The sequence below is a fragment of the Mycteria americana genome, chromosome 3, assembly GCF_035582795.1.
Source record: "Mycteria americana isolate JAX WOST 10 ecotype Jacksonville Zoo and Gardens chromosome 3, USCA_MyAme_1.0, whole genome shotgun sequence".
Classification (NCBI taxonomy): Eukaryota; Metazoa; Chordata; class Aves; order Ciconiiformes; family Ciconiidae; genus Mycteria; species Mycteria americana.
Genome location: NC_134367.1, coordinates 27,356,929 through 27,384,849, shown reverse-complemented (window position 1 = coordinate 27,384,849; position 27,921 = coordinate 27,356,929). Strand labels below are relative to the sequence as shown.

Sequence of the window (27,921 nt, the reverse complement as noted above, 5' to 3'; positions counted from 1 at the left end):
CAAGTACTACATTAAATGTAATTGAACAATGGGAAAGAAAACCACCCGTGAACTCTTTCCACGAAAAGTACTTTATTAGGGAGGATAAAAAGCACTGTTCAGACAGTCCGAATAGGCATGGCCTTCCGTGCCGTCGGGCTCCTCGGGCTCAAAGTCCTCCGGGTCTGGGGGCAACTGGTCGGCATCTTCATCGGAAGTGGAAGGACGCGTGAGGATTATCCGAGGTATCTTCAGCAAGATGCGAAAGATTGCAGAGAAAAGAGTCAGATCAAGAGCAGGGAAGTGTTTAAAGGGGATATTTTAAAGGTACAGGGGAAGCAGGTGATGAGAAAAACATGCAAGAGAGAGAACACCGCAGGGCTTCCTGGCAGGTGAACTGTTCTAGGCCAAAATTTGCATTGAGAATTAAAGTAAAATTGAGGTAAATTGCCTTTTCCTCTCATTAGCTATTTTTTTAAAAAAACTTCCATAGGAAAAAAGAAAAAAAAAATCTTAAAAAAAATAAAACAAGTAAATATGAAAAATATACATCTACTTTTATTTAACTTTGTTATGCATTAAATTCATGCACCTGAAAGCAATAAAGGATTAATCAAGGACCATAAAGCATATAAATTATTGATCTTTGAAAAATTGCATATTTTGGCTTTTTACTGACAAAAGATTTTTAAGGGAAACATTAAGACAAAATATCAATGTGTAAATTTGTTAGTTAATAAATATGCATACATGGATTTGATTCACATCAATTTTTTGGCCAGGAACTTTGTGTTCTTTGAGAACTATACTGTAATATTTAAAAATTAATTTAAATGCTGTAACTGAGACAAGAGAAGAATGCCAGGTGCTTTAAGTATAGCCAAATAATGTATCAGTGAGTGTTTGTATCAATGAATGGAATATTACAAATTTAACTCTGATGCACAAAGTCATGCTACCTTTTACTAATTTTCAAAAACAGTTTGACGTGTAATGAAAACAGACATAACAGTAAGTCGATATATCTAACGAGTAGGTAATATAATAATGTGTAATAAATAAAATGACCATCTTGCCAGTAGTTAGAAAATTTTCAAGAAAGGTAGTATTTATCAGCTACTTTGTTGCATTTCTTCACACTTTATAAGAATGTTTAATGCTGACACCAGACAATTCAATCATTTATATGTTATTTCCTTGCTGTACATTATTTGATTTAGGAAATGACACAAGCACATAGATGCTTCGTGGCTGTTCAGCTAGCCAGCCGGTAGGTTTCTGCATTGAAGTAAAATGAATTATTCCCCAGGCTCCACCGACTGCATTAGCTCCGACTCCACTGGCACGGCCCTGGCTCCTGAGCAGGCACGCTACATGTCGACACCGAAACGCGGGTGTCAGTCCGGAGTTGAATCTCACCCACGATAGCCATAAACTAATTTTAAGACCAGGTATAAATTTAGTTATATTCCCTGGTGTATGGAATATCTCCTTTTTTTTTTTTTTTTTCCCCTTCTGCTTAGATTAAGAAGGACACATCTCTGGAAGCTTTAAATAACCTATATAGATCCTACGTACTGGCCAAGCTAACAAGCCCTGGGAAGATTTGCTTCTGTCATGCACACCTGCCAGCATTCCATACACTGGATGTTTCTCTTGGCTCTGTTCATTGCTGAAAGATGTTTCTTTCTCAACAATAGCCAGCAGCCAGCTGCTTTGTGCTACAGCAAATGCACATTCTATACGTACAGGTGGTATACTGGGTCAGATACTGAAATTCTGCCACCTCAAAAACTAGTGCGGAGGTCTACGCCCTATTGGGAGTTACCTGCAGAAATATCCAGGGCCAGGCTTTGCAGTTCATTGAGCTGTCTGTTCAAAGCTCAGGCAAGACCTTTCTTTGTGTACTGTGCCACTCAAAAATAGACACGTGCGCATTTTCCCAAGACCAGGCATGCATTGCATTAGCAAGTAAGAAGGAAGAATCGCCGGTACTTCTTTTTCCTTTTGAAGAATAACCCTTAGCCATTTTGAATGTCAGTTATCGAAATACTCTTTATCAGCATGGTTTCTACTCCCCAGAGATCCCACTTGCAAGGAATCAAATCCAATTCTCCAAAAAAGCTTTTCTTCAAATATTTCATGACTTCTGGAGCCTGATTCTTGCATGCTATCTTTTAAATATGATGATGGGACTAGGTCTTACAATCACAAAGTGAATTTAATTGATGAAACAGAAAATAGAAAAAAAAATTCTAGCTGTTGGTGAGTCATAATCCTAAAAATTTAAACTAATAACATGAAGTTCTTGTGGATTATTCCACTCTACCACCACCCCCAAACATACACACTCAGAGTTTTGATTTGGCACAAAGGTCCTTTGGAGACTTTTTTCCTAGGCACTCTGAAATACTCCTTATTTTAGAGACCATTATTCATTTTAATTATCACAAAAAAAATTAGTCCTCTTTTTTTTCTTTTTTAATTAAGTATCTACATCTGAAAGAAACATAAATCTGAGATTGTAACAATATTGTTAGAGGAACGAATCCCACAGGATGCTCCGTTCTGGCACGAACACTCTTTCACATTTCTCCCTATCTTCAATACACTGCAAGCTGTAGTTAGGCTTTCACAACTTTCCCGAAAACTCATCTCATGTCCTTGATGACACACTCTCTCCTACGCCACGGACTGAAAGCCTGCACACCTCTAGTGCCTGAGCTGCGGCGGAGCCCCTGGAGGACATCCCCTCCCGCCAGCAGCACGACTGCTACCAACGCCCCCCGTTCGGCTCCCCGTTGGACAACCACCTGCCCACCGGTTCGTGCTTGGCCAACATTTCTACGGTAATTGTATCAACCACTTCCATGAAATAAGTGGTGTCGGGGGAAGTCTTTCATCTAATCTTTCGTGCTGCTGCAGATGAAGAGGAACTGCACCAAATGACCAACCAACTTTCTACAGCGGAGGCTGAGCAGCGTCTCAGCCCAGAAGTGCTGCAAAGGCTGGAAACCTGCGCTCCCGGGAGGAGAGCGGGCTCAGCTCTGATCCACAGCAGTCCCTCTGTATCCTCTCCAGGGAGATGACAGCTCGCACACGCACCCACTCACACTGATTTGGAGACATACCGCTGAGTTTCTCTAACAAATCAAATATTCTGGTCCAAGCGCAGCTGTATCCTCTGTCCCTCTGCTTCCTGCACATCTCCCTGCCCACTCTCCCTCTGAAACCCCACGTGAATCCGCACCGCTGCTGTCCCAAACCCACCGCTGCTCCTTCCTCTGTGGCCAATCGTCCTGCTCCGTGCCCGCCTCCCCGACGGGATGTGGAGGAGCCCCGATTTCCTCACAGCTGAATCATAGGTACCAATGACAAAACAACTCTTCGTTGCAGATTGCAAATCTGCAATTTTTGCAGATTTTTTGCAGATTGCAAACCTACGCAGTTGCAAATTGAGAGCAAGCCCTATTAAGTAATAGAGTATGCATTTGTACAAGGTCTAATTCAGTGAAAAGAGGCTCAGGCCTCTACTTTCTCTCTCCTAGCATCAAAAGTTATCAATTAATCTCCTGTAAAAAAAAAAAAAACAATACGACATGGATGTAAGAAACACATCACAGTTCTAATCACAGTGGCCTTTCCATCTTCACCTAACTATCCCCTAGGAACCCAGCACTCTCCATCACTGCCTTCACATTCACCCTAGCTCCAGGAAAATCACAATCTAAGCTTTATCAGCTTCCTTTCCTCTTCCAGTTTTGTTTTTTAAAAAAAAAAAACAAAACAAAGTAACAAAACTCAACAATTCTAAACTTGCATTGTCTTTTGTTCCATCCTTTTCTCGAACCCAGTGCTTCTCCTCCCAGAATCCCACGGGGATTTCACCCTTGCTTTCAGATTTCCATGCTTATCTTCATTGACCGCAGCTTCACCCTATTAAACAGGCGAACTTTGCTCTTGGAGCTTTTCTTTAATATTCATATTTGAATGTACATTTCCTGGTGCATCATGACGGAGGGAAGACAGGAGAACAGATTTCATGTGCAAAAAAAGTCACAGCAAAGAGGAACCAAACTATTTCCACTGCCCATTACAGGCAGGGCAAGACCGAGACATTTAGGATGGAAACAAGGAAAACCTTTCCAGCACAGGCAACTGAGCTTGAGTTGCTTGCCTACGGCATGTGGGAAGGTGTGGAATTTCCATCTTCTACCAGTAACTCTTCAGAAGTTGATCCTGGTGTAGGAAGACAGATTATCCAGGATCCTGTGTTGCTCCATTGTTTTACTCCACTAGTTTTTACTGAATAGTGTCTGAACTTGTTTAAAATAATTCTGTTGAAATCGCAAAGTCCTCCTACTCACCTTCCATCATCATGCACTCATTATTAAAATAATACCTGAAGTACCAGTCAATCCTAAACCATCAAAATATGTAGAATACTTTTTCGGAAAAATGTATGATTAATCATTTGAAACAGGTTACTATTTTCCTTTTTTCCCCTGAAATTATATTTTCAGTGCCTAAAAAGTAAACTTCACAAAGGACATGTCCTCTACCAAAACCAGTGTGTTCACTATGGGAATTTCTTTCACTACCTTGTTTGTGACTTCCTTACACTTTTTCAACATAAACACTAAGACTTTGGACACTAAACAGATTCACTAAAAAATTTCATTTTTAAATCAGACATAGCTAAAAATCAAATTATTTCAGCCACTCTTATTCAATGGAATTACCACCCTCCATTGAAAGGTGGAGTCCTTCACCTGAAGCCCAGACACGGGCTGTCTGTGCCCTCCTAGTCCACTGCAAGAAGCAGTAAAACAAACCCATCTAAATAACCTGGGGCAATTCAGCTGCGGTGTTGGCTGCTGAATTTCTTTCATATTGAAACAGGATGGGAACAAACCCACAACTAGCTATGACGCTTCAGTTGAAACCATCTTCTTAAAGCATGATAAATGAGATGGCCTGCCAACAGGTTAACATCCAATAATTTTTAACTTCCAGTTGTGCCTGGAAGTTAACTTAACTTTCCTTTTCCACTTCTAATAAAAATGTTTGTCCAAAAGGTTGCAGAACAGTCCATAAAGGACAGTTCATTATGTCTTTTTATAACCTTTTCAAAAAAAAAACCAACCAGAACAAACCCCATCATCTTTTTTCTCTTTTATAAGCCTTCCCCTTCCCCTGACCTCCCCCCTCACAGGTCCATACCCCAATCTTAGCAGAAGAAGGAAGCTCTCAAGGCAAGAGCCACGGCTAAAGCCCGAGCTCCACATGAAAGGCGTAACCAGCAGTGACAGAGCAAAGGACGGCTGAGAGCAAGGCCAGCCGCCGGGGAGAGAGGCTACGGATCAGAAGGTGATACGACCCATGAAAAGCCCGCGTTTGAAAGAACAGAGGCAGAGGAAAAGGATTTGGATTGGCCTTTTGGAGGAAAACCAGACATACTTTTAACCCTAGTTCAAACAGATCACTTTCTAAAGAAAATATTCCCCAGCTAGAAAATAACTCTAATAGGGAAGCCTGCCTAGTTCAACTCCATATATCTAAATAGTACATATTTTTGAAATTTGACTTAACAGTCGATCTTCACTGACACCAGTGCTAAGGCTGGTACCCTTCAGCCAGTGGAAACAGGGGAAACTAAAATAATCTACCCAGTTGAGAGCATTTGCAGGGGTTTGTGTAAACTTCATGAATAACGTTAAGATTTCATACTTAATTTTACCTTTTTTGTCATCACTGGTGATGGCAGTACTATTTTAGGCTTGAACAACAGGAAATTCAGACTTCTCGCTAAACAATGAAAACATGCCTTTGCTAGATGCAAAAGGTTGCATTTGATAATGACTGTATTCATAGAAGAAACTGTTGAAATCAAATTTAAAGTGAAGGACGGCATTTAGTCATGCTTAAAAAAATGTTACACAGCTGTATTTTTAAATAATAGTTTTAAAAAGAAGATGCCAAAATGCATCCAACAAGAACAGCAGAGAACAGGCTGATCAAATGCTGCATGGTTCAGACCAAACTGGCATCTGGTGGCTTTTTTAACTGATGTGATGTTTCGCAACCAAAGACAGAAACAACAGATAAAAGCAACCTTCTCCCCAAAAGAAAATGTACAGGAAATACAAGTTAAAGAGGGAGAAAGAGATCTAATTAATTCCGTGTGAGTGTATTGCCCACAAGCAATCTCACCGCCGGGCGGAAGCGGGCGAGGCAGCCAGGGCACGGCGGGGAAGGCGGCGGGGCAGGAGGCGAGGGGGGCACGACAAAAACCACCTAACGCACAGCTGCGTGTATGAAACCGTACAAATTTGCAAACCCCGTCTAGGCATTCCACACAGCTTCCCTTTTATAGCATGTTATCAGGAACATTTTAACCAGCACGTGTTTTATGGTGCACCCTCAACGCTCCTGGTCTCGGAAATCCCTGGCTGGATCCCTTTCCCTGGTGCGTTACGGTGCTATTTCACTGCTTTCAAGTCTTTCAAACTCCAGAAATTGTGAAGTCAGATGGAGAGAGAGGTCTAAACCTCTCCCGCACCCTGGGGAAGATAAATCTGTGGTCAGGCACAGCTGAAGCGCCTCGTTACACCGGGCAGCAGAAGACCTCTGCGCAAGGGAAGAGGGGTGGCCCGTGCTGCTGCGCTCCGGGAGCGGCTGGCTCGTGACAGCACCTCTTGGCTGCTGGGGCTGGGAGAGGCCAGCACTTAATTCAGTTCATCCTTACGCTTGCAGCGGCCACGCTGCCCTCGAGCACTGCCAAAGACTTGTGCCAGGGCTTTGGCACCGTGTTTCTTGAACGTGCTGCCTCGGTTTCGTGTGCAGCAGCCCGGTGAGGGCCCTGAGCGGGGGCTACCCCGCCAGCCCGTCCCTCTTCCCCGAGCTCGTTGCTCTTCCCACGCCGTGCCTGGTGATTTGCTCCGAAATCTAATTCAGCTCAGCGTGATTTCCTGGAGGTTCGATGCACCAGACAAGTGCCGCTCCTGGTGCTTTCCCCTAAAATTTCCTGTGGGAATTTTCTAGAGATGGATATCTGTTAGAGGCCAGGTTTGAAACTGGATATTTTCTCCACTTCTTATTGGGATAAGAGAACACCTTGAATGTTTTATCTGTCTCTCGGTGTATAACATTTGGGCATGTCACATTTAGAGCAAAGCTCCTTTCTGTTCTTCCTATCTGGCAGTTTAGTGCCTCCCAAGGGCAATGCACAAGGCAAGGAAGCTGGGGTTCAGTCAAACTCACCATCGCATTTCAGAGCAGACAAAATGAAAGGTCAATGTCCATCGTGTTATATCTGCAATGCCATCAGACACATATGATTCAAACTGCTTATGAAAATTGTCCTTTCATCTTCTAATGTACCACTGGATAGTGACTTCCCTGATGCTGGAACCTGATACACAGATTTTCATTTAAGTGCTTTCTGTGTAATCATTTATGGCCTGATGCTATAAAAACATTGAAGAAAATGCATTGCTTTGATCACATCAGGAGATTTAAAAGGTACTGCCCCCATAAGCAGTGCTACCCACAGCCCCAGTTACCAAAGCTTTGATTTTGAAGAAAGCTCATCACCTCTGTGAAAGGCAGCGGTCGTAGCTGAACGCCTGCAGAAATTCAGTACAGTACTCCTCCCCTGCTGAACTCCCACAGAGTCCATGAGGACACCTTTCACAAGGGGAGATGTTGCTGATCATTTGTGTCGTCGTTCAAATATTTATCCTCTCTTATTCTCAAATAGTATGCTACGTCCTACAGCATGGTTCCAGGTGCCTTGCTTGAGTCTACTTGTCTCTTGTACGTATTTTTGCTTATATTGTCTGCAGTGCTTATACTGTCTACCATAAGATGGGTTTACTTTGTAGGGTTTTTTTCTTTAACTTTGAGGTATTTGAATATGGTATCTTGAAAAGATCAATTACTGACTTTTTTTTTTTTTAAAGGTTTTTCCTACTTAGCATTGTTAATTACAAGCTCTGCAAAATCCAAGAATTTAAAGTTTCAAGTGAGTCAATTCTGACCAAGTTCTGTGAGAACGCTACTTAAAAGGAAGAAAGGAAAAAAGATACACTGTGCAAACAGAAGCATTTGTTTGGAGCAGGAACTTAATCCCAAATTCACAAAATAAGTTCCCTAAGCACTACACTATGGAGGTAAATACAGTGCCTATACCACACACCTTTTATCTTTCATCCTGACTCAGAAATACTCAGTTACTTAGATAAAAGTGGAATCAAACCAGCAGATAAAATGGAGAAGGAGATCACATGGCAGATGGGTGCTTACACGCCGTTGAAGCTCACACGATCAGTACGGGGTTAGCTAAGGCAACAAGGCTGCGCATGGGCTTCTTTGCAAGCATGTATAAACCTGCACAAGATGCAAGGCAGTGAGGAGTCAGACTCCTGACTTCTAAAAGTAACTTACCTTGTCAGAATAAAAACCAGTAATATAAAAATAACAACACCCTTACCTGACGAGATTGAGAGTCATGAAAATGTTTTGGAGAGGAGACAAAAGCAGTTCTTCATAAAAAACTTGAAGACTGAAATATTAGGTCATATGGTGTTATGGGAACAGGTCAACCAAACACTGTCTGTGAGCAAGGTCTTTATTGTTTGAAACGAATTTCAGAAGAAACCTGTCTTTGATGATGATAGGGACATTCTGAATCCCACCTTAGTTCTCTGCTTTTACAGTGCTTCTCTGACCTGAGTATCTACTGGTTTTGCTTTGAAAATTGAAAAAAGTAAGGCAATGACTAAAGAAACAAGAAAAGTTTTATTATGTTTAAGTTGTAGGATTACGATTTTCTGATATGGCTAGAACTAACCTGCTCAGATGAATAAAAAAAGGGTTTGATACTTTGATTTCTGAAGATTTTTAACTGGTATAAGTGCATCAAGAGTTTTTCCTGAAAAGTCTGTATCAGATGGAAATGAAGAAGATAGATCTGCTGTGATTCTCATCCATGTAAGTTTTCTCATGACTTGGCATCTAAACAATGTGGGAGAAACACAGAAAACCAGCAACCTACATATTGTGGGAGCACAGTATATGCTTATTCACTTTCTACAGGCACAGGACCATTTCACTTTGATATACATTACAGCTTCCAGTACACTGAAGCTGTCTGTTTTCTCACTATATTTAGGAACATTTAGTATCTCTGTATTTTTAACAGAGCAACCAAAACATTTGGCTTTTTTAGCTTGAAGAAGTTCCTCAGATTTTTCCAATACTGTAAGTTTCTTTTACTTTAAACTTCATTGAAAATCCTCCATATAAGTGACACTTGTACACCTGGTGAACTACATGAAAAAATCTAATTGAGGAAATTCTCAGGGCAAAGGCATACAATTAAAGAAAATAATATGGTAAGAATTGAAGTGAAATACTAGATTAAAATATTTAAGAGATCTTATATTAATTACAAAGTATCTAATATCCTTATGATGTTTATAGCCCCAAAAATGGATCAAAGAAGACGACATGATGATGCATGTCATGAAGTGATAGGAGATGCTGAAACTTGTCAACACTCTCCATTCAGTCAGACAAAATCCATTGGGAATTTCAGTCAGAGCTTGAGTGAAAATATTTTTGAAGGAGAAAAATTGTGCAGAGTTGGTTCTACGTTTGAGAGGATGAGTAGAAAATAAGGAGCAGAGGGCAGAAGACAGAAAAATACAAAACTGGAAATAAAGACTCCAGAATCCAGGTTAAAGTTCCTTCTGTTAAAGTCAGCATGGGGCACTACTGGCAATGTTTGTATCCCTGATTTTTTTTCCCCCCCTGTAGTTAGACATGCAATATTTTACACACAGTCTGCAGGTAGATAGCTGTACCAATTGTGGTTCTAATCTGTTATATTTTGATGCATATCTTTACATAGATACTGTTATTTTAAGATTACCATTTTAAAATCCAAAGACTCAGTTTAAGTTCAATTGAAATATTTTTGTTATGATATATACATATTAAAGTAAAATAAACAGATTCCATATTTTTGAAGTGTGATTAGCATAACTGAGACAAGTCTATAAAATACGGTATGTAAAAAAGTATCTAATTGTATTTAAAGTTCTGGGGCTTCTATGTTTCAATAAAATACTCAATCATAATTAAAACCAAGGGCAATTCTCATTTTTCCTTTGCAAAACAATGACTCAGAGTGAAAGAACTTTTCATTGTTTGTCCAATTAATTACTGGTCATTCACACTATCATGAAATCTTAAAGCTGGCACAAAGGGTTTGAGCTTGAGTTTGGCTGGATGAGTTAACAATTCAAACGAGCCTTTTAGAAGAAGTTAAGAGCAACCGGGCCCATGGAGAACAGAGAGGAAACTTGAATGTGGCAGCAGAATCGCCCTTTGTAATGTCAGAGCACCAGGCTCGGAGACGGGATGGGTGATGGCAAGAGATGGCTAGAGGGCTACGGCTAGCAAGTAAGAGACAAATATTATCACAGATAGCATATGCAAGGAGGATGTTCATTAAAATTCAATAAAAATAAATAGATGAAGACAGAGTCTCTGCTGGAGGACAGGAAGCAGCGGTGACACGGAAGAGAGGGAGAAGGAAGATGGGCACCATCCAGCAAATAATTCAGCTTTTACAGGAGGAATAATAGGAGCCTCTGGCTTCCTTGCCACCATGCTTCCCTCCTTCCCTCCCTTGATGTAGATGCACCCATCTTCTCTTGAAACCTAGTCAGAAATACAAAGGAAACAAACTTTCCTAGATTCCTAGCAAAAAAAGAAGATTCTGCATTAAGGTCCTACTGCCATCTGCTTATCTGAACATGCAAAGCATGTCCTCCATAAGAAGCCAGGCTGTAAACATTTTTCAGATAAGACAGTTACTGAGGAATAAGAGGAACTTCACCAGAGTAAACCCAGAGTGAGAGCAGATTAGATACCGATCAGTTCCTGAGTCAGCAGGATACTCCTCAAAAGCCCATAATCCCCAAGACTGATGAATGCTGCTCTAGGTTAAAGGCAATAACATACACAATTTGCTACAGCACAAAGATTTTGATTAAAAAAAGAAACAAAACCAGAAGTTCTAATGTCTCTCCGTGAAAGAACTTGCACATTGGCTACTTTTGACACTTGGAACATATACAGCCAGTTGACTCCCTCTGTGCACAGTGCTCTAAGGTAAGTATCTTGGTCTAATCTGCCTCCTCCTCCCCTTGCAGCTGAAGAACTTTAAAGGGAGGCATTATTTTCCAAGAGGCAAACAACATAAAAAAGGGTCATTTCCTCTTTCTGGCTGAAAACACTGGAAGTCAGATACTACTGCAACAGATCCAGGCCACTAGCAATGTGTGAATCAACCCTTTCAACAGCGGTTCCTCTAACAGGAAGCCTCATGCTTCCTGCAACGCGGGTTAAGACCATAAGAAACAGCTACCAAGTAGAGCTGGACAAAAAAAAAAATTGATGGAAGCATTTGCAACTGGAAAATAAAACTGGTCTAAATGTTTCACAAGATGATGTTGGGGACCAGAGGCCTCAAAATAAGTTTCTTTAAGCAACTGAATAGAAGAGAAAACCTTTGTTAGTCCATCTCATAGACAAAAGCTGCAGCTCAACCCTTCTTAAATAGTAATCCACATAGGAAACCAGATTCACATGGTCTATTTGCTTATTTTTCAGTCAACTAACAAATCACATTCTTTTTAAAAATGTGAATGGTTAATAAAAACTGAACATGGTCCTTGATTATAGTCTTTTATATAATAGATGAACTTTCATTTTTTGCCATTAGCTGGGCTGTGAATGGTATTCCTGGAAAAGGATGAAAAAAGGCTGGAAAAAGAGGAATCAAACAAAGCATTCCCCTGGCATTTGCTGTAGGAGAAACAGTTGTTGCTTCCTGGTACTTCAGGCTTAATACAAGTAGGATGCTTTTCGACCTTAATCATTCAGATACCTTGATCTTATTATATCTTCCTAGTAAAGCCATAATTTCCGGTGTGCAGGCAGATGACCATGACTGGGGTAGGTCTTCAGAGAGTTGAATTTTTTAGAGAAGTTCACAAAAGTGGATCAGATTTCTAAAAGCCACCCTGCGGGCTCAGCTATTTCCTTCTGTGACAAGTGTAGTAGGCTTAATCTTGTCTGACATCAGTCACCTAAAATATGGGCACGCAGTCTTAGCCTGTCACACAAGTTCCCCCTCGAGTCAAAAGATAAAAATGGTCACCTCCAGGTAGCAGCTCAACCTCTCCCTCCTAAAAGAGGCACCCTGGAGATGCTGCTCCTTCCATTAGCTAGAGAGGGAGTCCAGACAACAGAATAAACACTTAAGCTGGAGGGAATGGACACCACCTTAAGGCCCCCAAACCAGAATGCTTCAAGAGCTCCGGTCTGCTACATTGCTGCTTATCCAGGAGCTGAGCTCCTCCAGAAGCCACGTCCCGGCTGCAATGACAGCCAAGTAAATGGTGGGGTCACTGATCTTTAGTACGTGTTCTCTTCTTATGCAGCCACTCACAAGTTTTGTGCCAGTCTTTACCTTCTTTACTAGCATGGACGACAGACGACACAAAGTACTTAGCTAAGATTGATTTGTTACTCACTGGGGCCATCTTACTTACTGTTATGACGTGGTTTGCTGTAGGGAAGGGGCTGCCCTTGAATGAAGCTTCAGTAGGACCAGCATCAAGGGTGTCAGGTTCTGAAACGAGGGATGCCTTTAAAAACAAAGCAGCAGAAATGCATATTTTTATTCTGAATGTTGTTTAGGAAAAGCAATTCCCGCCCTCTCAGATTTGTATACAAAAGCCTGGCCCTATCGTTATATACGGTTGCACAACAAAAGCAAATAAAATTGCACTTCTTGTCGTTCCCCATTTTTGATGAACACACTGTCTCTTTGAACTGTTGAAATAGTCAGTTCAAGAATAAGAAGTTGTAACACATAGTACCAAGAGAAAAATGCTTGTTATCTGTACACAGATTAGTCCTGTGGTCAAAAGATTAGGACTCCTATAGCACACCTGAATGCATTAATTCCTTCTCATCTCCCACGCATACAAAAAGCAGAGATTTTTTTCTACATTCTTTAAACAGATGAATGATTCTGCCATCTTGTGGGAGATAGAGAAATCATAACTATTTGTAGGACAACAACAGCAGGAAAGAACAGTACGGAACAGAAATTTCTTCTCTTTTTTATTCGTTTCACTGTTCATTAAATGAACAGACATTAGTAGCCAGTATTTTTCAAATAGCCCCCAAAATAAGAATGAATTATAGCCTCATGGAGGAACCTGAGCAAAGTGGGTGATTTTTAAGATATTGACTTTACCACAAACTCTGCTCAAAGTTAAAGGTACAGCAACTAAAAATCCTGATTTTTTTTCCCTGATGACCTGATAATGTAAAATATGTAAAGAATTATTTAAATTCTCTCACATCTGTTAAAATACAGAAATTAGATAAGGATAATCCTTTCATAAAAGAAAAAAGGCAAAATGATACAGAATTTTATCGGTAACTAACCTTTTAAAAAATGTTAAACTAAATTCCGTATGTGGATTGTGGAACACAATCCTCTATTAATACAGTCTATAGCATAGTTTTACAAAGTTAGTAGATTAATTTATCATTAATTTGTCTTGGGCCAATATAGGTTGTACCCTTATTCCTGGCAATTTAATAGACATACAATATTACTTGCTCTATCCTACCTTAATTCAACAAGGAGTATGCTGGAGTAAAAACTATTAATTTAAGCAAGTATAAAGGACAGTTTAAGAGAACAAGAGCTGAAAAAGTTATGGACCAGTTTCACCTCTAAGTAATTTTGTAGAGGCTATCCTCCCACTCTGCCTTTCTCAGGAGCTAGAAACCAAACAGTAGGTCAAAAACATAGATCACAAAACTGTACCTGATCGCCACTGCTCTTGGGAGCCTCTGAAGCTCAAGAGAGTGGCTTCTGCTAGGAAAGATGAGGCTTGAGGTGGAGCAGCCCGAGACACACATTTATCACTTGGCACTGTAAGCCTCCGTCAGGGGAGTTACTTTTGTTCTCTCCCAACCAAAAATTACCTCAGAGAAACAAGCTCATCTAGTTTATATTTCTGTGTAACAACTGCAATGAACTCATCCAGTATATCTAATATAATGTCATAAGAAAGCTTCTTGGACCAAGTACAACTGCATTTGTGCTTACAGAACTGCTTACTAAGACCATTATTTTTCTTTACGAATCAGCCATTTAAGTGAATAATATTTTGTTAAGCACTTTGAACTTAAAGATCTGAAAACCAGAATATAATAAGAAGGAATACAACAATTTAATGTCATTATAATTTCTTTATAATGTAGTTTGGGAAGTATCAAAAAAGCTAAAGCAAGCCTAGATCTAGATCTCAAATTCCCCAACTCCGAGTGATTTGATTTAAAGATAAGAACAAGAGAACACACTCCACATTGACAAATAAACCATCTACCTCTGCCACTCTGTCTCCTGCTTGTACCCCAGCCAAGTCTGCTGGACCATCTTTCGGCAGCCGTGCAATCACGATCCCCTGGTAACACAAAAGACAGGTTTCAGACCTGACAGGGTTTCTTCCATTGTTTTTAGATGTAAAAAGCAAACGGGAAGTAATTAATTTTCAAGACTTGTTGTTCTGCTGCCTCTATTAAAATAAAAACTAAATGTCTTAGCACATTAGCAAGATTAAAAAAAGCCTCCATGGCCGACACATACAACAATGAACGAAAGTCATTAATTGTTTACACTGTGCCATGGGGGACAGACTGGGAAAAAAAGATTTATTTAAATGATAATTAAGTGAGGAGATGTGAGAAATACTTCTCTCAAATCAAGTTAGCTCCTGGGAATGAGAAAATGGGATGGGAGAGGCATGTGGATTGCCAAGGGAGTGACCCCAAATTGAGGTAGAACGTGGAAACTAGCCAACGGTGTTTCAGCCATCAGGTTGTCTTTGGAAAATCATTGGTTTATATTGGGTTTTCTCTCCAAAATCATCCCTCCAGGAGCTTCCCCATCAAAATCTACTGCTGGCTTCTACTTTCGGAAATAAGTTACCCATGTTTACCCTTGTTAGCTTTATTACGAAGACAGTGATGTTACATTGAGGACAACCTCAGAAAGAAAACAACAAAACACAATAGCTTCAAAGAACTGATCATCAGTTTCTTTCTAATGATTACTAGATAAATTTTGAGTAATGAAATGCACCTCATCATTGTCTTTACATGGAGATGACCCCTTTCCACCAGCAATGCTAATACCAAGACTCCCCATTTGACTGCACACAGTAATGGTTATCTGGAAAAGAATTATAATCGATAAGTGGCCTGATTAATCAAAAACATTGCCTATTAATTATATGAGCAATAAAAACCTACCTCCCAGTCTGAACACCAGCAGATTTGCCCCTATAGAGCTCAGCCCAGAGAACAATGGTGCTATGCTTTGACACTGGCACATGCAAGACTAGTCTTTACCCTTCAATAACACCAAGAATGCATTATTTCTCCAGGTTTGAGAGTCATGCCAAAACCATATAAGGCTGTTTATAAGGTTGCTGACCAAACCAGTTGTTTCATAAAACCCACCGATTTACTGAGCATTCACGATGGCAACAACGCCAGTACACAGGAGGAGTGAAAAGTAAATATTTTTATAAGTTTATGAAAAACCTTTGCTTTGGAACCTTATCTACGGTCTGATTTGCTTACTCTCAACTCAGATAACTGAATTTGAGCACTCTTACAGTAATTTTCTTTTCTTTAAACAGGCTTTCTGTATGTATGTGTTAATTCTGTCAAAAGATTTGACAGTACTCTAACCATTGACTTAAAAAGTAGAAATATCAGGAAGCTTTTAAAGGTTCTTTTAAAAAGCAGCATAAATTGTAATCTATTCTCCTCCTGCTGGTATCAGCAAAAATTTAGTACAAAATCTTAGATAATTTTTTGAATTTACAGAATTCACAACAAAGGCCAAATAAAATTAGTTTCAAGTTCCAAAGACAGCTTACATTTAAGAATTATTCCCCCCAGTTGCTGGGGTTTGTTTTTTTTGTTAGTATATAATATGCTTGGTAGTAAATAATAATTTGCTAATTGCTAAAACAGCCACCACATTAAATTTAAAGAACACCTAGTAGAGTCTGAATGCAAATTGCATTTCACCTTATCACATTTGCAAAATGCTCTTATTTTCATTGATTTGCTTCATATCTCTAAGACAATTCAGGCTTGAATAACTTGTTGTATTTTATAATTAAGAATACTTCAACACAGCTGCGTTTCAAAATTTAACAAATGTATGCAGTTACTCTTGCACATATAACATACTCATCTGAAATTCCTAATTCCTAAAAAGGTAGGAAAATACCCTTTCAGTCAAATGAAAGCCACCCTGCCAAGCGTTGCTTAGACTTCGCATTACCCGCACGTTCGAGACGTCACAAGCCCGTGATTACCAGCAGTGCTTTGGTGACAGGTCCCAGCACGGGTGCCACACCGGGCGAGCTGCCTTTCCTGGCGCTGCATCCCGCGACCCTGGGGACGCAGCGCAGTTCTGCATCTCCCGCCCCACGGGCGGTCAGCAGAGGTGTCATCTGCGCTGGGCCACCCCTGGGAGCCCACCCATAAAGCACATCTCCTCCTCACGTGCTCCAAAGCACGCCAAGACAGATACATCCATTGAGTTCAGAGTATAGCTTTCTCCATAAACTGCAGGCCAAATCTTGCAGTTATCACTGATAAATTTTCACTTGAACATTCCCATCCCTTTTCACGGGACAGAGGCTTTCTCATGCCGTGAGGGTAAGGCCATGCCACTGCTCCTAAACCATGGACTAAGTGAAGACCTAGCTGAGTGCCCACGTGCACACACCCTTGGCTTGACCTTACAATACCAAAGCCGGATATATAAAATGAGGCAGTATCAAATGCCTACAAAGAAAGTATTTCTTTTTTTTCAACGGAAAACTCTTTTTCCATATAAGCCAGTGGGAGCAAGGACAAACCTCAGCTTACACTCCGTGAAAGATAAGTCTCACGACATCTGCCATGCAACATCCCGCCTTCTTTGCATCTTTTATAAACTGCCTCGCACAAGAAGCAGACTTCCCCGTGGACATATGGACTTCCCCATGGGCACATGGACTTCTCCCCACAGACACGTGGAGCCCCCCCATCGGCGAGCCCAGCCCACGCAGCAGGTCAATACCTTCAGTGGGGGCTGCGGCACATCCACCACCCTCAATTCCTCCGGGATCCAGCCGCTCTCACCGGGGCAGCTGCCCGCTGCCAAGGCAGGTGGCTGCACCTTAGTGTTGGTCCCCGGAAGAGCCTTCCCTTTCATTGCTGACTTGTGCTTTTCTTGAAGAGCTGTTCTGGTATTTCTTTGATCTCTCATGCTATCGTCGGTATCAAAAAGGCTGCCGGAAAACTTGGAAATAGGTTCCTGGGGGTTAAAGATAAAAAAGGTAAACACGGCGACAGCAAGAATACCTATCTGATACCCAGGCCCTACCCGTGGTAAATTGGATTTGTTCCTCTCTATCACATTGCTGTACATTAGGATTTGTGTCACTGAAGACAAAACTACAACTTTAAAGCAAACATACAAGTATCTTTCTTTTGCCGTTATTTGTCTGGGCATGGTTTGCCGTCAACATGGGGGTGGAAATTGTGGGAACAGGGAGAGGACTGGGATCCATACAGCCTTTCTCTAGATCCCCTGGCACACACAAGCACATATAACACACATATACTCAACTAAATTTTGCAAAGCCCTATGAAAAGGATGGAGCAGGAGAACAAGATTATTTTGGGCAGCCTGTGGCAGCTCAGTAGAACTGAATCCGCTGTCCCAGGACAAGGAACTACACACATGAGGCAAAGGAAAGGGCTTTCCATACAGAAAAGAAACCATTTCTCATAGTTCCTCAAGGCTCAGGTTCTGTTTTTGAGAGCACAGGTGTGAGAGGGAAGGCAAGCCCCTATCTTGCATCTATGCCTCTAAGAGAAGATGGCAGTGAGTGAAGACCTGCAAACTTGCTGATTTAGGGGTTCACTGGAAGTGGAGCCTCAAAGGTGAGGCATCCCGAAGCCTGCTTTGAAGCCTGGCTCTAGGCTACACCTACTCTGAGATGCAGTGAGGAACTGACAATGTCACCCTATGCTTAGCTAAACCACAAGGGCTTGAAAAGAGAAATACACAATTAAATCACATCCACCATACAATTAAAGCTTCAGATAAGTTTGACTGCAAAACACAATGATGTTTTCCAGTTATCAGTTATGCTTGGCAGAGTGGTTAAATGAAATTCAGCCATGATGTCCAAACTCTGTTCACATTTTACAGATGCTTTATTTATATTTATCTGATTTTTGCTCCTTAATTTTATGGGTAAGGTTGAACCAAATCTTCGTATTACCATAATCCTTATATCTTCTGTTGGCAGTAAAATGATGCAGCAAACAAAGGCCAACACCTTTGAAAATAAACTCTATAAATGTCTTCCTAAGCTTGGAAGTTTAATACCAGAAATAAAAAGCAGTGGCATTACCATGAACAGCTGTGCAGAAACCCCACTGGACACTTTATTTTATCAATCTATATCAGAGCTTTCCCACAATCTCTTTTTGGTTGGGTTGGAAAGAAGCATCACCAACCCCAGGGAGAGCAAGCAAGGCATGATTGCTTCCTATTTTCACTTAAAAGGGAATTTGTTTAGCTTTAACTCATAAAAAACATGCATTATCTATCTTCTCTTGAGAGAGATTCCTCTTTAACGGTGCCGGGCTGACTAACGCGGACCCATCAGCAGTGCTGCAGTGCCGTGGGTGCCGGGGAGAAAGGGCAGGAGCAAGAGCTCGGCGTGGGGGCTGGAGGATGGGGCACACCGGCAGCAGTCGGGGGCTAGGAAGGGAGCGGACGTCCAGGCAGAGGAGCAGGAGCCCCAATTCCTCTCTCAGTTCCCAGCAAACGTCTGGAGGAAGGACTGGTGAGCAATGCCCTGAAAGGGAAAGGCTGCAAGAGTGCAATCACAACCTCCTTTCCCCAGGCTGTGACCAAGACGACAGCCAAGCTGCTGCCCAGGTGACAGACACCTGGTGGGCACAGGCTAGAGAAACCACAGCATCCACGGTTTCCCAGACGTCAGCAGCCTGGAAGAGCACTACCCAAAACTAAACATGCAGTGGAGCAGCACTGCAACCTCGCTTTTCTACCATCCAGTCCTTGGGAGACATTGAGCTTCAAGTGCTGCTAACAACCTGCTTACCTGAAAGAGATGGAGGGATGTTGGTAACTGGGGATATAAGTAGAAGTAAAATAAAAAACATATGTATCTCATCATTGCTTGTGTTACTCACCTTAACCTGCAAGTTGCACTGCACTCTTGGGGGTTGGATAGGTTATTTAATTGCAAGCAAAATAAAGGAATAAAGCATTGAACATGATTCTATACCCTCTGCACAAGCAAGGACACGAAAGTACATGCAGTGCAGCCTCCTGCTAGCCCAAACTGCTCAGCAACATAGCACTGTAAGTAGATTGTAGTTTCTCGACGGACACACAACATTGTCCCTCCTGACTTCAAGGAGACTACCTACATCATCAGGATCCTCCAGCTCCTCCGCTTCTTGCTCAGGACTGATCCTTCCTTCCCTCCATCTTCCATTAGCAGAGCTGAATTTGTATAGGTTACCACCATGAAAACCTTCCTTTCCTTTCAACGAGGCCCAGCGCAAGCCCTGGGAGCTCCAGTTATGCCCACTGTACAGTTTAGGAGACTTGGGAAGCCACTTAATAGAGTCCTGAGAGGAAGATGACAAAAAAAAAAGAAAAAACAAAACAGGCAATAAATAGATTTTAAGAAAGTGATTGAAGTATGTACGTGCAGAAATTGTCTGGCAAGTTCTGCAAGGTATTTTAGTATCTTGTAAATACTGGGTTTCCCCTTTTTACCTTGAGATGTACCTTCAGTCCCAGAGAAACACTTTGCCAGTTAATGGGCAATACTGGTGATACAAAGAGCAAGTGAAGGCTGCTGAAATTAGTGGAAGCCTTCAGGGACTTACATGAGCGTGGAACCAAGCCCACCTTCAGCATCGTAAAGAAGAATTAATGATCAACAACAGTCTTCAATAATGTTATACTCTGTACTATTAAGAAAACAAGAGTACTTAGACCTTTAATGACCATCTCATCTCACGACCTGAGTTTAAAAAAAAAAAAAAACCCCACACACAACTATCAAGTCACCCTTCCCTTTTCATTATTCATTAAATAAAATGTTTCATTTGTTGAATGGTCCCAAAAGAAAATACAATACTAAATTGATCTTTTAAGGTTTGTTGATTTTCAAAGTGATTATAGCCCAGTTTTCCCAAAACATCCATTACTCATTTACATCCAAAAAACACCACCTCTCTTCTTCATACACAGAAGTTCATACATGACAAGTTGTATCAAGGTTGCTTATATACCTTAATTTCACTGAACTTCAGAAGTCATTTTCCAAAGTAACCTTTATCTTTATTTTAATCTCACCTTTTAATTTTCTTATGGTGATACAAATCCAATGGCAGAAAGCAGCCTGATGCCATATAAATAGATACATTAATGCACATGCTCCAACAAGGCAAAGAGATGGAGAACACAAACTAACGAAAAAAATTATCAACAAGCTTATGGTGGAGCTATCAGCAGCACACAGTGACTTTCACATTGTTCAAACAGATATTCGATTCAGATTTAACTATTCCTTAAGCTCCCATTTTTCCTTTTTAATGCAGAACCGTTATGTTCACGCACACACAAATTTCTTGCTGTTACCAGCACCTCAGATGTCACCATCTCTATTAGATCTAAGGTTGAAAAAGAAAAGGAGATAGGACACGGCTGTCCATGCTGGACATACTGATTCATCTTCAGCTGCTGAAGGAGTTCCCCTTGGGATTCTTCATTTGCTCTTGGGTTTAGGATGGCTGAAAAGACTAGGACAAGGACAGTATCTCAGCATCTCGGTGGAAAATATTGTAGACCTTTCTGCGAGTCTTGAAAAGATCATAGCCCCAACAAAGGATTATTTGCATTGTACATAGAAGGCATGATTGGCCTTTATAGGAAATGGGCTGTTGAACCACATTTTGAACTGCACTGACACTCAGCGATACCACTGTTTGCTGACAAATAGCCCGTACTTCTGGTTATTCTAAACCACATTGCTCAGGACGCTGGAGCTGATTGTCGATGTAGTTCAGCAGTGAACTGAATGCGAAAGCAGCACAAACAATCACGACACGGTAGTGGCTCCTGTTCCTCCTGACAATTCAAAACACAAGGCAGGATATCTCCCGGTATTTCTTTACACTTGCCTTGAATAAAGAAACATAGGGTACCCTTAAATAGAAGCTTTGTTTCCTATGAATATTAACCAGGTGGATAGCAATTCTAATCAGATAGGTAAATAGCACACTAGCTGAAATTGTCTGCTATTGTTTTGGTCTGTTTTATTTCAGAATAGCTAATGTGACACCTCCCAATGTTCAGGGTATTTCCAGAGACAGTTTAAATCCTTGTCAACTTTTAAGCTCATTAGGAAGTCATAAAGCAATTTCACTCTAAAAATAAATGCAGTTACAGTGAAGCATTTAACTTCTTCAGAGGGAATGTCTCATCCTTGTTTGACCCCTGTCCCTAATCCTAAGCAATAGCTTCTCAAACCCAGCCTGCCAAATTCTGTAAGACCAGTAAAAGGCTATTCGCTCAAGGTAACAGATATAGATTTCAAATTAAGCTTATGCTGACAATCACTTCACCGTCTTAGGCATACATTCAACTGCTGTGGTAGCCTCCCGTATGCACGAGGAGCAAGCTGATGTCCACCAGTAGATTTTACGTCCCTATGCCCCTCACAGCCAAGCTGGGAAGGCAGAGCTGCAGGGCACTGCTGCTCCCTGCCTGTCTTCTCCTACGGCAGGATGCTTTTCCTCATGCTGACATACAGGTATAAGGGAAATTCAGTATCTGCTTCACACCTCACACCTTCTGTAACCGAAGATTCTAGTCTTCAATATTCTTTGATCTACAGTACTTTGAAGTAAACAGAAACAAAATGACAAATCTGGTAAGAGCTGTTCACATTTTCACTAGGTCTACACAATACCATGGATGGCATTATCTTTATGAAAGCAGTTTCACAGTTTGGTTATATCAACAGCAAAAAATTGCATGGAACAACCACAAGTGCCTTTTAGCCTACATTTGCACATACCTCTTGTAAGCAAAACACCCATGGATTATGCTTTCATGAAATAAAATGGAGAAACAAAACCAATGAATGCTGCTGCTGTGAGCGTAGGCTAACATTACTTTGAAAACAAATCTTGATCCTCAATCATTTTTTACAACTCGATCCTTTTTGATGAAAGAAAAGGCGGAGGGGGTGGATATAAGAAGATACTGGACTTTTAGTCCAGAGTTCAGTAGCAATATAAGGTGAGAAACAGAGAATGCCAGGGATGCTGTTGCTGGACCCACTGACTGCTAGGGTGTTACCATGCCCGGCTCTTCGCATCCTTTTGGAAAAAGCCAAGAGCAGCCAAGGTGCCACCCAATGCTGCGAGTTCTTAGAGAGGCCAGTCACATGCAGAGTTTGCTACAAGGCAGAGATGGAAGGTACAGCTCCGTTTGCTGTGCTTTAATGCAAAGTGACCACTCAATCTGATTTTTTTACTGGATTTTGTTTTCCCTCCCAAAAATAAAACCAACTCCTTACTCTGATGTATTAATGAAAATTGCATTAGATGGGCAATAAGCTTCCATCACCCCTCAAGGTGGAAATCAATACAGTTCAGCTAACAGATAGTAGATTTGTACTCCAAAAATAAAGCTATCTTAAAAAACCTCCAGTAATTTATTAGCTCATTCTCATTATGTTAAATACTAAAGGGCCATGCTTTGAGGCAAAAGAGGCTACTGGCAAATATCCTAATATTAAGAGAGAAAAATCAGTTCTCCTTACAGAATTTTACAGATGATAATTGGTCTTCTTACTACCCAAGTAAGGTAGAAAGTTTCTTCTTGTGTTTTATACACAGGGAAGCAGAGACCCAAAAAGATTTAAAAGGCCAATGTTTTAAGTCATTAGTAGCAACACAGAGTGAGGCACATAAAATATTTAAAATATTTTTTTAATATATCTTTAAAATATTTGGAATAAAACAAAGGAAGAACGCAAATTCAGTATTTAGGACTTTAAGCTTCATAGGTATTTGGACTGTGTAACACCGATGTTTTGTAAATGCAGAAGAAGTGTTTGGAGGGAAAAACTATTTCTCAGCCTCAGCAGTTGTTATGTTCCATGGAAAGACATTTTTCATCTCCCTTCATCAGTAATGATCCTAACTGATTGGTAACAGATCATTTTCCTTCAATATTTCACCAGCAAGTCAGGTGGGCTCCCTTTTTACCTCCTTTCAACATGTTTTTCATGTTTTCAAAGGCGGTCTCTTCAGAATATAAATATTCCTCTGTATCATACCCCTGTATGTTAAGAGGACAAATTGTATTCATAAAATACAAGGTGTCTATTCCAGTAAGATCTCACTAATAAATCCTCTACAGAATGAATTTCCTCCAGGCAACAAAGGTGTGCAAATGCTATGTATCACCCTAAATCATTCTGGCAAATGAAAAAGAATCCAAAACACCCTAACATTAAAAGCCAAGATGTGAAAACCAACCACATTTCTGAAGTACCATACTGAAACCATACGGTGACAGTGAAAGACCCTGCTTACAGAAACAGCTTGGTCACCACAGGCAAGTAGAAACCAGTGCTTTCAGTTACCTAGAATATTTCAATGGTAACACACCTGCTACTATTATTCAACTCAAAACCCCAAACACACATTCTTGCCTATTTTTCTATTAAGAAAAAAAAGATTTGTTAAATAGCTTAACTAATTAGTAAATATGGGAAAGAAAATGTCTTTAAAGATGTATTTCCTAGAACATTCTCTTCCTTTTACATACAACTATACATAACATTCTACTAATTGAACACTGTTTCAGAATCATTCCCTTTTTAAAGTACAAAAGGCTGTCTCAAGAGCTTTGTGTGATTCACATGAAATAAGAATGAAAGCTAAACAAAATGCTTCCAAAACAAAGGCATCCTTGAATATGCTTTCACTGTAGAAGAGGCAACATAAAAGCTGCCTGAACAGATTATTGAAGCAAGCCTTCCATGGGGAAACTTTGCTAAGCTATACTAGGTGTTCAAGTACTAACTAGCTAGATAAGATTTTGGAATTTCCTGAAGACATCTTTAAAAAAAAAAATCACTGTAGGTTATCCTAAAAATATCCACTATGCTAATGTTCTTCAGACTTGCAGTTTTCTCCCCTTTTGAATGGAAAAACACCCATCAGCAGTATTCAAATAATCACTCTTTTTGTTAGTGAGTTTAAATTTTGTTTTGGTTTCAGTGGAAGTTCATGATGTCATCAGCGAACTATAGAGATATTCACTCATGTTTATAATCATGTAGTGCCCTGTTTAATCTTCCAGAAATACAGGATAATTGTATCTGCTATGAGCTACTTCAAAATGGTTTAATGCAGCCCACTTGTTTTGGGTTTGGGTAAAACTGGCAAGTTATTGGGAAAGATCAGAGAGAATCAAAGTGTTTTCATCACTAGCATAGTCCAATAAATTGCTCAAGTGTGCCTCAGGACCAAAAGAAGGTAGTTTTAGTCCAACACAAAACTAGCTTTGAAGAGTTAAGTCCTGTCTCTGCATTATTCTGGGGATGCTTACAAACTGAAATTCAAGCTGCTGATGCTTTGGTGGTATTTGCAAGCTGTGCGTGCATCCGTGGATTTTGAGGAAAGTTACAACAGTCAGTATTTGCCGACTGCAGTGAGCATTGCTAACATTTTGGGTATGGCTGTTACCATGCCTCCAGCTGCACATCCAGAGATTTTGGTCAAGACAACATTCTCCAGCAACAGATGAGCACAAAGACAAAAAGTGTCAAAGGTTATTGGACATCAAGTGTCAACTTCCCGGTATTAACGCCAAGGAAGATTTGCTAAATCCTTTTTCTGAAACATCTCTGAGGAGCCACAGTGTCCTTCCCATGGACAATGCTGATGCTGTACTTGTCAGGAGAGGACCTCTCCTGTATAAAGATAAGCTACTTCTCAAGATCTCAGTGCTAATAGGCTAACAACGTCAGTGTTAAGAAGCACACCCTGAACAACTTAGAAATTCAAAACCAGATTACCATGAACCCTTGCTCCTGAAGTTAGGCAAGGTACAGTCCAGCCACATGCACCAAGACCTTCAAAGCCCTCTGCTCTGGCAGAACCCGACTGGCCGTCCTGTTGCCACAAGAACGATACAAGAGGCGATAAAACGCATAGTCTCTCCAACATCCACCAGAAGAGGAGATAAGATGGCTCCCGCAAGGCAGCTCACAAAGCTGTCCTCAAACCAGGTATCTGCTTTTCCACTTTGACAAAACTCACGTTTTGCATTAAGCTGGTTGAATACTGATTATATACCTGACTTCAGAATGAAAGAAGAAGGCACTGTCCCTGTGAAAATTTCACAACTGGTTCAGGAGGAAGGGAACACCCAAAACATTTATTGATAGCCAAGACCAGTCTGCTTTTCTCATCTTCTTTGACAGCAACCTAAGCACAGAAACAGATTTGTGTGTTTGATGGAAATTGAAGATCGAAAACACTCTTATCAAGTCAATTGAAAAACTAAAGTAATTTTATTTTCCGGAGTCGAGGCAAAGAACAGCAGTGAATTCTCCATTAACAAAAGGTCTAGACTTTTCTTATATTAGTATGCTCCAGTCTCAGTGGGAGTTATACATTTACAGTCAGCCAGGCTAGGACCAACTGATATACTAAAGAATATACTTTAAAAAAAACAAAATTCCTGGTGTCGCTACTCTCCTCTCAAAAGCTGAATTCATGAGCAGCAAGTAGTGAAACCTGTTAAATAGCTAATCAGCTAAAAATGGTTCACCCAGCACTAGTAAAGCACTAATATTAGACAAGAAGCAGGCTGATCAGCTTGGCCTGGACACAAACAAGTCATTTGCTGGAAAGGACAGTGGTATTCAAGTTTCCAGCACTCACTTTCCCACAATACGCTGATTATCAAAAATATGGCGTGTAAGCCAGAAAAATAATCTTGACACATAAATTATATGGAAGCTGTGGAAAAAGCCTGGAGCAACACACAGTGGATGGAAAAATCTGTTGCTACACTAACAATGGTAGCAAGAGAGTGGCTCTTTTTTTTTTTTCTACTCTTGTAAGACTATGGAATTGTGACTTTCAATACAGAGAACTCACATGCCGTAACTGACAGGTTAATATTAAATCCACTCCGCCACTATGGTCAATTGCTTTTCCCTGGTTACCTGTTTAGCTAATAAAGCAGCATGCAAATTTTGTAGTGTTTCTTTCATTGCATTAGACCACTCCTAAAAAGACTTACAAAGCAATTGAAAAAGTTTAAAGAGTAAAACTTTTTTAAAGAGTAAAAAAAATAATTTTTTTTTTTTTTTTTTTTAAGTTATGTTTACAAAATTATATTCACTGCTCAGGCTCCTCAAAGCACCAGCAAGAGAAAAGAGCCAAAGAGAGACTGCGAAGGGAGGGCTCATGCTTTCAAGGACACACGCTGCTTCAGTATAACAAACATCATCCACTTTTTCTGGCTATAAAATACAGTTAACACTGTCTGGAACCTTATCGATACTGTCGGGAGGACAAGTGTACCTAAACCACTTCATGAAATAGCACACATACAGACCATTTGAGGGATCAGACACTAAAACCAAAACAAACCACAGCCTCCAAATGAAAAACTGTCATCACGGAGCACAGAGTCTTCCTGCCTTTGGCTTTGGTCTGTCTTTTTTAGGAACTCATTTTCATCTCACATGGGTTTGCTGAGGTTTGAAACTCTGAGGTAGGAAACTCTGGCTACAGAGTTTCCTACATTTTTAAACTTTTGTTGTGTCAATCCCAGTAAATACTTTAAAAAGAAAATTCTCCCCAAGGTTAGAGACAACTGTACCAAACCTTCATTTTCTTTCTGGTTTTATTTTAATAGCAGCTTACCAAGAACAACTGGCAGAACTCTGCCTTGGGAAGAATGAAATTGCGCTACCCATGAGCTAACTTAACACCTATCAACCTGTGGCAGCTCCTGCAAAGAGACCGTGCCTTGAAGCTTAAATGAGGAATCTTTGGGATGAGAAGAAATCATAAAAATTAATGTATTTTGCCAGGTTAGATTTGAATATTTGCAGATGACTTGCAACACCTACTTGCTCAAAATCAAAGAGAAAGCAGTGCTTTTTGTAAAAGCTTCAAATCAAAAAGTTAAATTACAAAAATTATCAGATACTGCAGTTACTAATTTTAACACAGAAGTTATTATGACTTTCCTGATCTCCTCCTTTCCCATCTTCTCCCAGAAACCCTCATACAACCAATGTTTACTAGAAGAAATGTTCAGCAGAAGAAGGGATGTGGTTAGCCATACATGAAGTGTCGGGTCTTTCATTTTGTTGGAATTTGGGTTCATTGCATTAGCTCACACTAATATGTCAAATTTTGCTCTGAACTCAGACTGCTCAAGTCCCTGCACTGAACGAATTAGTGGTCTTTGTTAGTTCGTGGCACATACAGAACCCAGAGACACCAAAATCAATCTTTATAAGCCTTTTGCAAAACTGTTATTTACTGAATTCAACTCAGTTAATACTTACCTTTATAAACAAACCAGAACCAACAGATTTAATAAGACCTTGAAATCAGCATTGGACCACTGGAAGTGCAACACAGTAACAATGATAGTAAATTCCAGTA

The 27,921-nt window shown here is 40.5% G+C and overlaps 1 protein-coding gene across 3 annotated transcripts in view; it reads right to left on the bottom strand.

Moving 5' to 3' along the window:
- Positions 1–53: 53 nt before the first annotated feature.
- Positions 54–27,921, bottom strand: part of LRRC1 (leucine rich repeat containing 1) — a 105,748-nt gene continuing 77,880 nt past the window's right edge. Inside the window, exons 15-20 of one of the 3 annotated variants that reach the window (XM_075498088.1) lie at positions 19,621–19,824; positions 17,228–17,464; positions 15,224–15,313; positions 14,469–14,546; positions 12,609–12,704; positions 54–228 (exon numbers count right to left, since the gene is read on the bottom strand). In XM_075498088.1, coding sequence (XP_075354203.1) covers positions 76–228; positions 12,609–12,704; positions 14,469–14,546; positions 15,224–15,313; positions 17,228–17,464; positions 19,621–19,824 — 858 coding nt within the window. In that variant the 3' untranslated portion in view covers positions 54–75. Of the gene's footprint in view, positions 229–12,608; positions 12,705–14,468; positions 14,547–15,223; positions 15,314–17,227; positions 17,465–19,620; positions 19,825–27,808; positions 27,881–27,921 lie in introns of those variants that run through there. The other 2 variants (XM_075498089.1, XM_075498090.1) reach the window with 2 other exon arrangements.